Here is a 12,865-nt window from a genome sequence, read left to right as displayed (position 1 = left end):
GTTTTTTGGGTATTCTTTCAGAAATATTCTACTTATGTAATATTTTATCTATACATAAGCATACAGGAGCCCTGGTGGCACAGTGGTTAAGAAGCTTAGCTGCTAACCAAAAAGTCAGTAATTTGAATCCACCAGCTGCTCCTTGGAAACCCTATGGGGCAGCTGTTCTCTGTCCGATACAGCTACTATGAGTTGGAATTGACTTGATGGCAATGGGTTTTTTGTTTACGCATATATGTGAATATTTAGTCTTTTTAAAAAACAAATGTGAACATACTCTATAAACTGTTACATACCTTGTTCTTTTTTCCACTGAACTACAATTTGGAGACAGTTTCATATCTGAATATAGAATCTTTTCTTTTGAATGACTGCAGAACAATCCATGGTATGTGTGATCTTTAAGGTTGTGTGTTAACTTGGCTGGGCCATGATTCTCAGTGGTTTCACAGTTGTGGTGTAGCTTGGCAGTCGTATGATGATGTCATCACCTCTATGATGACATCTGATATAATGTGATTACCTCCATGATGGAATCTGCTGTGAGTAGCCAATCAGTTGAAACAGAGTTTAACTGGGGATGTGGCCTGCATCCAGGACAGGTGGACTTTCTGGCACGGCTCTCTGGCTTTTGCTTGCTCTGGATCCTGCAGCTGGCTCCTGTTCATCTGATCTCTGTCTCTTGGGACTTCAGCTAGCGGCTTACCTGCCGTCTTGCCTGCCAGTCTTGAGATTTGTCGGTCTTAGTCGCCTGGGAGCCAGAGCCCTGCTGTCTGACTTGCCGATCTTGTCAGGCCCTGTGGCTGCGTGAATCAGGAGAGGCCTCCAGCCTGACCCATGGACTTGGGACGTTCTAGTCTCTACAACTGCATGAGCCATTTCCTTAATATAAATCTCTCTCTCTCTATATTTATACACTTCACTAGTTTTGCTGCTCTAGAGAAAACCGCCAAAGACATTATGGGTATAGCACAATTTATTTAACCTCATCTTCCAGTTTGGTTCTTCTGCTATCCTTTTGTTGGTGGCAACACCATTCTCCCAGTCATTCTGGCTCCAAACCTTGGAGCAATACCGAGCCTCTTCCTTCTCTGTATCTAGTAGATCCTGCCAAGTCCTCCTTTACAATGCTTTTCTTATTTGTGCATTCTTTTTCATTCTCATTCTCCCTTCCCTAGTCTAGGCCTTATCTCCTGTAGCATCTTCCTATCTCCAAACTATCTCTAGCCATTTTGCACACTTGCTCTTTTTTTAATTAATATTTTATTGTGTTTCAGGCGAAATTTTACACAACAAATTAGGCTCCCACTCAACAATTCATACACACATTGTTCTGTGACATTAGTTACACTCCCTACAATACGTCAGCACTCTCACCATTTCCACCCAGCCCGCCTTGTTTCCATCCATCCAGTTTTCTTGCCCCTCCTTGCCTTCTCATCTTTGTTGACCATTTGGTCTTGTATAGTTGATTGTTGGCAGTGGAAGCCGGGCACCATCTAGTTTTCCTGGTTTCAGGCTACAAGAGGCTGTGTTTTGCATGAGCCATTAGTCCTGTGGACTAATTTCTTCTTGAGTCTTGGGTCCTTCATTCTTCTTTGCCCCAGGCGGGAAGAGAGCAATAGCTGTATCTTAGATGGCAGCTGCACACTTGCTCTCGATTAAGTTTCCTAATGCTAAGGTTCTAATTGTGTCACTCCTCTTCTTGAAAACCTTCAATGATTTCCCATCGTGTTATGTAAAACTCAAATAATGATTAATAAATCTGGTTTTTAAATTCTAATCTGGGGAGTTGCCTAGATCAGGATCTCCAGATGTAACATCTGTAGTCTGTATTAGAAAACAACAGCAAACAAAACACCTCCCAGGTGCTTTTGATGCACTTGGTTGTTGGACCGGTGGAACTATTAGAATAAAGTACAAATTTCTCAACTCAGCATTTAAGGCTTTTTTCTTTATTTTTCCAAAATACATTTCCAGTCCATTTCTTGCTACTTACAGTTCTACATGCCAGTGAAAATGAGTTCTTGCTGGCTCTCTGGATTCTCCTCACACCTTCTGGTCACCCCTTTTAACCTTTTAGGCCCCATCTCTCTTTGAAGTCTTCAAACCCAGATGTGATCCCCCAGCTTAATTTTCTAAACTTGCTTACTGACACATTCTGTTTTATATCATAGTTTTGGGCTTATCCAGCTTTTCTCCCCAATGGCCTGAAGGAACTTAGTTCCAAACCCAAAACCAAACCCATTGGTGTCAAGTGGAAATCCAACCCATAGTTAACCTATAGGACAGAGTAGAAGTGCCCTGTAGGGTTCCTAAGGCCGTAAGTTTTTACAGAAGCAGACTGCCACATCTTTCTCCCAGGGAGCGGCTGGTGGCTTCCAATCGCCAACCTTTAAGTTGGTAGCCCAGCGCTTAACCACTGAGCCACAACGGCTCCCCTCTTATTATTTGCGCCTACAGAGCCTTTGCACTTTGCGGTAAAGGTGTTAAACAAGAATTTGTGGAATTAGTGTCACTGCCTGATTTGTTTACTCTTTTTATATGCAGTGTCGCTGTTCCCGGCTTAACGTGGGCTTTCAACAAGCATTTGTGGAACCAACGAATAATGAACGGCGTTCAGCCTAACATCGCCCAGAGAAATACAAAGCCCAGCATGCATTGCGTGGAACGTCGGCGGACGCGGTGACGCAAGGGGGCGTGCCGAGCCTGAGGGAGGGGTCGTCCTGCGGGTAGCCGGAGGCTGGGGCGGCCGTGGAGCCCGGGGTGAGAGAGGGAGCGTGAGGGAGCGAAAGGTGAACCGAGCTGAAGGAAGGGACGCGTTGCTAAGTGCCCCCGGTTTATGGAGCGGGGCAAGATGGCGGAGGCGGAGAGCCTCGAGACAGCGGCGGAGCACGAGCGGATCCTGCGAGAGATCGAGAGCACCGACACGGCCTGCATCGGGCCCACGCTCAGGTACTCCGGATACCCGGGCCACCGACGGGCGGACACGGGCGGGACCGGCGGGCAGAGTCCTTCGGGTCGGTCCGCCCGGCCGGACTCCCACAGCGCTGGCGTCTGCCCCTCCCTTCGGGAGCCCAGCGAGCGGCCTCCGCCTCAGTGAGGCGGGTCTCCCGCCGGAGCCCCGACGTAGGGTCCTTTCCCGGCCCGGCGGCACCCCACAGCCCGGTCCTCAGGAGGAGCCTCCTGCCTCCCTCGGGCCAGGCAGCCTTCTTTCTCCCTTCGAGCCTTGCCCAGCGCCGGGCAACTAGAGATCACCCGACAGATGCAGAGCTTCCCCCTTGGGAACATCACCCTTCTCCTTCCGATTCGAACCCTCGTCCTGCCTTAGACATAAGTCCTGCTCTTCAGACAAAACGAAATTTCACCCCACGGTCCCTTTCCTAGAAATGATACTCTTGCCGCCTTAAAATCAAAACCACTTCTCAAAAACGAGCCCCTGAAAATCCTTGGCCCTGGAAAGAAAGTTTCCCTCAACCCGCGCCCCTTTCCTTGGAGCGGGTGCTCGCGAACCCTGCCAGGAGGATGACTCTTTGCAAAGGTGCAGCCTCATAGTATTCTCATGGCTGAGAAAAATTTGCCCCTTCTCCGCCCCCCGCCCCCGTTACACCCCAATTTTATTTGCAGATGTCAAAACAAACCCTGACCGATCCCAACTTACTTATTTAACAAAACTTAGGTAATGCTTCTTATATACGGTGCAAGACGTTATGTTAAGTGATTTACACATTTATTTAAACGCAGAACAACAACAACAAAATCCTACTAGGTGGGTATTATTAGTACTCTCATTTTACAGATGAAGCACAGCGAGGTTAAGCGACTTGCCCAGGGTCACAGAGAAAATAAATTGGAGAAGTCAAGATTCCTACTTAGGCAATCTGGATTCAGAGTCTGCACTTTTTTTAAAACAATATTTTATTATGTTTTCAGTGGAAGTTAACACAGCAAATTAGGTTCCCATTTGACAATTTGTAGAAAAATTGATCAGCGACGTTAGTTACCAGGGTCTGCACTGTTAACCGCTGTTGTTTTGCCTCAACTGGGAATTATCATCTGCCTTACTTTTTTGTTGATAATTACACACCAAAGCCCAATTTAGAGCTACTTTTCCCTTACCCTTCAGTTTAGCAATGCCCTAGAGCTAACTTATCCTGATCCTTTCAGTCTAGGTCACTGTTCCTCCCTTCAAAGAAGAGTTATGAAAGAGTAGTTGAAGGAGGGCCAGGCTGGAGATGACTTCTCAGCCCCAGCTGCAATTCCTTCTCCAGGGTGCATTGTTAGCACAGTTTTCCCAGTGTCATCCCTGGACACTTTTATCCTCAGGTTTTGCCTTCTGTCCTTTAAAGTGACTTTTGGTTCTCTTTTTGGATCAGTTCTTCAGCACTATGGGTATCTTACTCTCCCCTCTGCTCTCATACATTATGATCATGATGACCATGCTTTTCTCATTAAGCTGTTCACGGTGAATGATCCTCATTTCCTAGTCTTTGTTTTTCCAGAAACTAAGGGCTACTTACTAGTGTCCTACTAAGGGCCTTAACAGTTGTTAATATTTGCTTTTTGTAAAATAAAATGTTACTGGAGTTTACTGAGGATGCTGTTTCAATAGTCTACCCAGAAATTTGACTGCTGAGTTGCAGTTGACAACCTAGCAAAGCACCATCAGTGTTGTCTTGAATTGGTTGTGGTTTTCAAAGTTCTTGTTTTATATGATGGATGGACTTTAGTGTTGTCAGTTTAGTTTGTAGTAGTTTATTAGGTTAACTCTCCACTGAATAATGATACATATTTGTATCAACTTAGTTTTGGCCCGTAATTTTTCTAGTGTCTTGACTTTAAGAATATATGTATTTTGGTTCAAATGTAAATTACCATTCTTCCTAAAACTTGCTTCATTATGATCACAGAGTTCTTTTTCCACTGGGAAGTGGGCTTTTATGGGGTAGATAGATTAAGATATATTTTGCCCTAAGGGAGCACAGTTAGAAAAAAATGCACTGTACCAACAGCTTTAGTTGCTTTTCCTGACTCCCTGTATCATTATTAGGGGCTTTTCATTTTTTGTTCTCATCTTTTCTGTGGCAGATAACCCTAAATCTTACTATCAGACTGAAGATTTAATCACCTGAACATCGTGAAGTCGTACCTACTATCTTTGTCTTTAGCTTGCCTCTCCCCATTTTCACAGGTAATGATCTCACCTTATTTGCTTATTCCATTCAGAGGCAGTAGCATGCACAGACTTGATGTTTCAGATCCCATGCCTTATCCTGGATGCACCTCCATCATTATTATATTTTGTTTTTGATCACAGTCCTTAGAGAGGTTTGACTAAGGTTATAAGCACTCTTCTTTAACTCTCCTCAGCTGTAAACCCCACACTCCTCTATCCCTCTTCATATTATGTCTTTCCAATTTTTTCCATCTTTTGAGGTGGCTTTTTTTTTTTAAATTAATTTTTGTTGTGCTTTAAGTGAGAGTTTACAAATCAGGTCAGTCTCTCATACAAAAATTTATGCACACCTTGCCATATACTCCTAATTGCTCTCCTTTTAATGAGATAGCACAGTTCTTCCCTTCACTCTCTCTCCTCATGTCCATTCGGGTAGCTTCTGCCCCCCCCCATCTCCCCTCCAGAAAGGAGATGCCAACATAGCCTCACGTGTTTACTTGATCCAAGAAGCTCGTTCTTCACCAGTATTGTTTTCCATCCTATATTCCAGTCCAATCCCTGTCTGAAGAGTTGGCTTTGGGAGTGGTTCCTGTCTTGGGCTAACAGAAGGTCTGGGAACTGTGGCCTCTGGGGTCCTTCTAGTCCCAGTTTGACCATTAAGGCTGGTCTTTTTACGAGAATTTGGGGTCTGCATCCCACTGTTTTCCTGCTCCCTCAGGGGTTCTCTGTTGTGTTCCCTGTCAGGGCAGTCATCGGTTGTGGCTGGGCACCATCTAGTTCTTCTGGTTTCAGACTGATGTAATCTCTGGTTTATGTGGTCCTTTCTGTCTCTTAGGCTCATAATTACCTTATGTGTTTGGTGTTCTTCATTCTTACTTGCTGCAGGTGGGTTGAGACCAATTGATGCGTCTTAGATGGCCGCTTGCTAGCGTTAAAGACCCCAGATGCTACTCTCCAAAGTGGGATGCATAATGTTTTCTCAATAGGTTTTATGCCAGTTGACTTAGATGTCCCCCGAAACCATGTTTGAGGTAGCTTTTTAAGACATGAGATTCTTAGCTGTTCTTGAGATGGGTTTTTTAACTGAAGAGGAGCTAAAGAACAGAGTAACAGTAAGTTGATAGCCGATATAAGATTAACATACCCATCCCTAAAATTCCTGCTCTTCGCAAAATTCCACTTAGCTATGTTGCCTAACCAGACTCTTTTCTCTGCCACCTCTTACTTGTGTTATTACTTGTGTTGTCATTACTTGATTTCTTTCCCTGCTATGGTACAGAATTATTCTTCCAGTCTTATTTCTTTTTCTTTGAGGAGTCACAGTGGCTTGACTTTTTCATTATGTAACTGTCATCGTTTTAATCCTGAACAAAAGAAGCAGTGTTAGTTGACTCCCATGCATCATAAGGAAGTGCCTTTCCTTTTTCATTGTAATTCTGAAAGGCTAAGCATATCTACACACACGGAGAAGCTGTTGCCTAGCAAATTCTTTTGGGAAAGCAGCCATCTCTTTTTTCTCTGTCTTTTAAAAATTATTTCATCAGCTGCAAGTCCTAATTTTGCTGGTAAGGAAAGAGGTCCAGAAGATGTTAGGGTCTGTTCTGTTTTTAAAATAGCATTGATTCTGACTCTGTAGTACTAATACTAAACTTTTGACCAAAAATCACTCATGAATAATAGCTCTATGTTTTCATTTTCCAAATCCCATCTTTACATCTCAGTCTTCTATCATATCACTAAGTAGGGGTCAACGCCTCACCTTGGGTTCTGGGTAATAGCAATTAACTATTTAAGTTACTGTTTAAGATTTTGTTTTCAAACTTTTTAGTGTAACTGAAATAATATTGCCATTTTTAAAAACAGCTTTATTAAGATATAATTCACATACCATACAATTCACCCATTTAAAATACACAATTTAATAGTTTTTCATATATACACAAAGTTGTGCAGTTATCACCACAATTTAATTTTAGAACATTTTTATCACCCCCTAAAGAAATCCCCTATCCATTGGCAGTCATTCCCCAGTCCTAAACCTGTTGCCATCAAATCAATTCCGACTCAATGAACCCTATAGGATAGAGTATAGGACAGAGTAGAACTGCCCAATAGAGTTTCCAAGGAGCGCCTGGTGGATTTGAACTGCTAACCTTTTGGTCAGCAGATGTAGCTCTTAACCACCACACCACCTGGGTTTCCACTCTCCCCAGCCCTAGGCAGCCACTAATTTACTTTCTGTCTCTATGAATTTGCCTGTTCTGGACAGTTTATATAAATGGAGTCATACAATATGTGTGTATGTGAGACTTATGTTTTCCTTGTGTTAGCAAGTATCGTTACTTCATTTCTTTTCATTACCAGATAATATTCTGTTGTATACATCTACCACATTTTATCAGTTGATGAATATTTGGGTCGTTTCTACTCTTTGTCTATTAAGAAAATGCTGCTATAAACATTCATATGCACATTTTCGTATGGCTGTATGTTTTCATTTCTCTTGGTATATACCTGGGGTGGAACTCCTAGGTCATAGGTAAGTCTATATTTAACATTTTGAGGAACTGCCAAACTGTTTTCTAAAGCTGTTGCACCATTTTACATTCTCACCAGCAATATAAGAGTTACAGTTTCTCCACATCGTTGGTTCCACTTGTTATTATCATTTTTATTTTAGTCTTCCTCGTGGATGGGAAGTGGCATCTCAGTGTGGTTTAGATTTGCATTAACCTGATGGCTAAGGGGGAGCCCTTATAGCACAGTGGTTAAGAGCTCGGCTGCTAACCAAACGGTCGGCAGTTTGAATCCACCAGCCTGTCCTTGGAAGCCCAGTGGGGTGGTTTTAGTCTGTCCTGTGAGTCGGAATTGACTTGATGGCAACAGGCTCAATGGCTAATGGTAAAGTAGAGGTTCAGCGAAAAAGGGGAGAACCCTCAACAAGATGGATTGACACAGTGGCTGCAACAGTGGTCTCATACACAGCAACGATTATGAGGATGGTGCAGGATCAGGCAGTGTTTCGTTGTTTTACATAGGGTCACTATGAGTCAGAACCGACTTGATGGCACCTGACGACAACAACAACAACAGCAACAACAACAACGGCAAATAATGTTGAGCATCTTTTCATGTGCTTATTGCTTATTTCTATATGTTCTTTGGAAAAATATTCAGATCCTTTGCTAATTACTTAATTGCATTTTTATCTTTTTCATTGTTGAGTGATAAGAGTTCTTTATATATTCTGGGTGTAAGTCTCTTATCAGATATATGATTTGTAAACACTTTCTCCCATTCTGTGAGTTGTCTTTTCATTTTCTTGATGGTATCATTTGCAGCGCTAAAGTTTTTAATTTTAGCTCTTATATTTAGGTCTGCGATCCATTTTGATTTAATTTTCTGTGTATGGTGTAAGAAAGGGGTCCAACTTCATTCCTTTGCATGTAAATATCAGTTGTTCCAGCACTGTTTGTTGAATGCCATCTTTTTTTTGCCTGGATATATTTCTGGTTGATTTACTTTGATCTCCTTACTATGAAATTTATATTCCTTGTGGTAGAAATGTAACATTCACTACCTTGTCCTTGTGTTTAACTTTGCTTCCACATATCTGAGGGATATAATACTACTTAATAATCAGATCTTGGGGACTGCGTATCAGAATTTTGGGAATGGAGTAGAGAATGGATAGGGACAGGAAACAAATTTATAAAAACACTTTGGATAATTTTGATAGCTCCTCCTTGACAGTCGCTGAAGGGAAAGAAATTATCTCTCATTGACTACTGCTTATTTTTAGCAGTATCTCTCTTTAAAAATAACATTTTTATATTTTAATTGTAATGGAATATGATGAGTTTTAAAAAGAGAAGAAACAGGCAATAAGGAAAGCAAACAAACAAAAAAAGCCCACAAAACTTGCCATCCTGTTACAACTCCTATATTTATATATTTCTTCCTAACTTTTCCGTATGCATTTTATTACTCTTAGTTAGTTATCTAGTGCTGCTGTAACAGAACACCACAAATGGGTGGCTTTAACAAATTTATTTTCTCATAGTTCAGGAGGCTAGAAGTTTGAATTCAGGGTGCTGGCATTAGGGGAAGGCTTTATCTCTCTGTTGGCTCTGGAGGAAGGTCCTTGTCTCTTTGAGCTTCTGCTTCTGGACAGTCTTCATACCTCTTCCCTGATCTGTGCTCTGCTTGCTTGTTTAATCTCTTTTATATCTCAAAAGAGATTGACTGAAGATAAACCATACACTAATCCTTCCTTATTAACATAATAAAGACAACCAATTCCTAAATGGTATTATAACTGCAGGCATAGAGGTTAGGATTTAAACACACATTTTTGGGGGATATAATTCAGTCCATAACAATCACATTACATATTGTTGTTGTTACCCACCATTGAGTCGGCCCCCAACTCATGGCAGCCCCATGTACAATGGAACAAAATGATGCCTGGTCCTGTGCCATCCCCATGAGTGGTTGGGAATTGGACCAGTTGTGATCTGTAGGGTTTTTATTTGCTGATGTTTGGAAGTAGATTGCCAGGCCTTTCTTCTTTGTCAGTCTTAGTCTGGAAGCTATGCTGGAACCTGTTCAGCATCATAGCAACGGTGACAGATGGGTAGTGGCTGCTCATAAGGTGCATTGTCCAGGAATTGAACCTGGGTCTCCTGCTTGGAAGGTGAGAATTCTACCACTGAAACACCCTAATGTCTCACACATTAAATGTTGGAAGAGTATTGTCAATGTTACATCTTGCTTTTTCATTTATATACTGTTATATACAGTTTCATACATCATTATATATTAATAGCCATATTATTTTAATGGCTTTATTCATGAATTAGTGTATTAATTCAGCAAATATTTACTGAGCAACTTCTTGTGCCAGATACTCTTCAATGCTCTGGGAATACAGCAGGGAACAGAATAGACGAGTTTCTATCCTTAGGGAACTTACCCACAGAATAAACAAACAAATGAATAAATATACTTACCCACAGAATAAACAAACAAATGAATAGATAAATAATGTAATACAGTGTAGTGATTAGTGCTACATAATGACAAGGGTGTTGTTTTCCATTGGGTGGTTAGAAAAGGTTGTTCTGGCAAAGGTTTTAATCCAGTGAGGGAGCAGACCTCGGGGCTCTGGAAGAAGTATCTTCAGGGCTTCTAAGTGCAAAGGCCCTCAGAAGAAAGATTGTGGCAGGAGGTGATTTAGGAGAGTAGCCAGTGTTCAGATGAGGTAGAGTAAGGTAAACACTTTGATTTTATTCTGAGTATGATGGGAAAGTACTGGAGAGTTTTAAGGAGAAGAGTGACATTCTCTAATTTAGTTTTAAAAAGGATTATTCTGGCTGCTGTGCGGAGACAGTAATAGAGGAAACAGGGAAACAGTCAAGGGGCATTTGCGATAAGAGGCAAGATACGATTGTGTCCTAAGATAAAGTGTTGGAAGGAGTCTTAGTTGACTAGTACTGCTATAACAGAAATACCACAAGTGGATGGCTTTAACAAAAAGAAATTTATTCGTTCACAATTTAGGAGGCTAGAAGTCTGAATTCAGGGTGCCAGCTCCAGGGGAAGGCTTTCTCTCTCTGTCGGTTCTGGGGGAAGGTCCTTGTCGTCAATCTTCCCTTGGTCTAGGAGTATCTCAGTGCAGGGACCCCCAGTCCAAAGGATGTGTTCCACTCCGGGCCTTGCTTTCTTGGTGGTAGGAGGTCCCCCATCTCTCTGCCAGCTTCTCTTTTTTATATCTCAAAAGAGATTGATTTAAGATACAACCTAATCTTGTAGATTGAGTCCCTCCTCATTAACATAACAGCCGCTAATAATTACTATCATATAGGTACAATTTATAACACATAGGAAAATCACATTAGATGACAAAGTATGGTAGACAATCACACAATACTGGGAATCATGGACTAGCCAAGTTGACACACATTTTTGGAGACACAATTCAATCCATAACAGGAGATGATGATGAGTAGTTGAATTAGGGTATATTTTGAAAATAGAGCCAAAGCAGCTTATTTGTTGTTAGGTGCCATCAAGTCAGTTCCAAATCATAGTGACCCTGTGTACAAGAAAGAAACATTGCCTGGTCCTCTGCTAGCCTTACAATCGTTGTAATGCTTGAGGCCATTGTTGCAGCCACTATGTCAGTTCATCTTGTTGAGGGTCTTCTACTTTTTCACTGGTCCTCTACCAAGCGTGATGCCCTTTTCCAGGGACTGATCCTTCTGATAACATGTCGAAAGTATGTGAGACGTAGTCTCGCCATCCTTGCTTCCAAAGAGCATTCTGGTTGTACTTCTTCCAAGACAGATTTGTTCATTCTTTTGACAGTCCATGGTATATTCAGTGTTCTTCACCAGCACCACAGTTTGAGGGTGTCAATTCTTCAGTCTTCCTTATTCGTTGTCCTGCTTTTGCATGCATATGAGGCGATTGAAAACACCATGGTTTGGGTCAGGTGCACCTCAGTCTTCATGATGACATCTTTGCTTTTCAATACTTTAAGGAGGTCGTTTGCAGCAGATTTGCCAATGCAGTATGTCATTTGATTTCTTGACTGCTGCTTCCATGGGTGTTGATTGTGGATCCAAGCAAAATGAAATATTTGACAGCTTCAGTCTTTTCTCCATTTATCATGATGTTGCTCATTGGTCCAGTTGTGAGGATTTTTGTTTTCTTTATGTTGAGGCGCAATCCATACTGAAGGCTGTAGTCTTTGATATTCTTCATCAGTTAAGTACATCAAGTCCTTTTCACTTTCAGCAAGCAAGGTTGTGTCATCTGCATAACGGAAGTTGTTAACGAGTCTTCCTCCAATTCTTAAGCCCCTTTATTCTTCATATAGTCCAGCTTCTCGGATTATTTGCTCAGCATACAGATTGAATAGGTATGGTGAAGGGATACAACCCTGACACACACCTTTACTGACTTTAAACCACACAGTATCCCCTCATTCTGTTTGAATGGCAGCTTCTTTATCAATGTACCAGTTCCTCATGAGCACAATTAAGTCGTCTGGAATTCCCATTCTTTGCAGTGTTATCCATAATTTGTTATGATCCACACAGTCGAATGCCTTTGCGTAGTAAATAAAACACAGGTAAACATCTTTCTGGTAGTCTCTGCTTTCAGCCAGGGTCCATCTAACATAAGCAAATGATATCCCTGGTTCCACGTCCTCTCCTGAATCTGGCTTGAATTTCTGGCAGTTCCCTGTTGATATACTGCTGTAGCTGCTTTGGAATGATCTTTAGCAAAATTATACTTGCATGTGATATTAATGATATTGTTTGATAATTTCCACATTCAGTTGGATCACCTTTCCTGGGAATAGGCATAAATATGGATCTCTTCCAGTAGGTTGGCCAGGTAGCTGTCTTCCCAATTTCTTGGCATAGAGGGGTGAGCACTTCCAGGGCTGCATTCGTTCACTGAAACATCTCAGTTGGTATTCTGTCAATTCCTGGAGCCTTGTTTTTTTTGCCAATGCCTTTAGTGAAGCTTGGACTTCTTCCTTCAGTACCACTGGTTCCTGATCATATGCTACCTCCTGAAATGGTTGAACTTCGACCAATTCTTTTTGGTATAGTGACTCTGTATATTCCTTCTTTTGATGCTTCCTGTGTTTATTATTTTTCTCATAGAATTCTT

The 12,865-nt window shown here is 41.8% G+C and overlaps 1 protein-coding gene across 20 annotated transcripts in view; it reads left to right on the top strand.

The window, feature by feature from the left end:
- The first annotated feature begins 2,711 nt into the window (after window positions 1-2,711).
- EXOC6B (exocyst complex component 6B) overlaps window positions 2,712-12,865 on the top strand; it is a 712,770-nt gene continuing 702,616 nt past the window's right edge. For 13 of the 20 annotated variants that reach the window (XM_023552767.2, XM_023552763.2, XM_010593647.3 and 10 more), the window contains exon 1: window positions 2,713-2,955. In XM_023552767.2, coding sequence (XP_023408535.1) covers window positions 2,843-2,955 — 113 coding nt within the window. In that variant the 5' untranslated portion in view covers window positions 2,713-2,842. Of the gene's footprint in view, window positions 2,956-5,088; window positions 5,192-12,865 lie in introns of those variants that run through there. The other 7 variants (XM_010593648.3, XM_003413675.4, XM_023552760.2 and 4 more) reach the window with 7 other exon arrangements.

The sequence above is a fragment of the Loxodonta africana genome, chromosome 15 (genome assembly GCF_030014295.1).
Source record: "Loxodonta africana isolate mLoxAfr1 chromosome 15, mLoxAfr1.hap2, whole genome shotgun sequence".
NCBI lineage: Eukaryota > Metazoa > Chordata > Mammalia > Proboscidea > Elephantidae > Loxodonta > Loxodonta africana.
The sequence above is the reverse complement of the archived record's forward strand: the minus strand, read 5'-3'. Positions and strand labels throughout refer to the sequence as shown.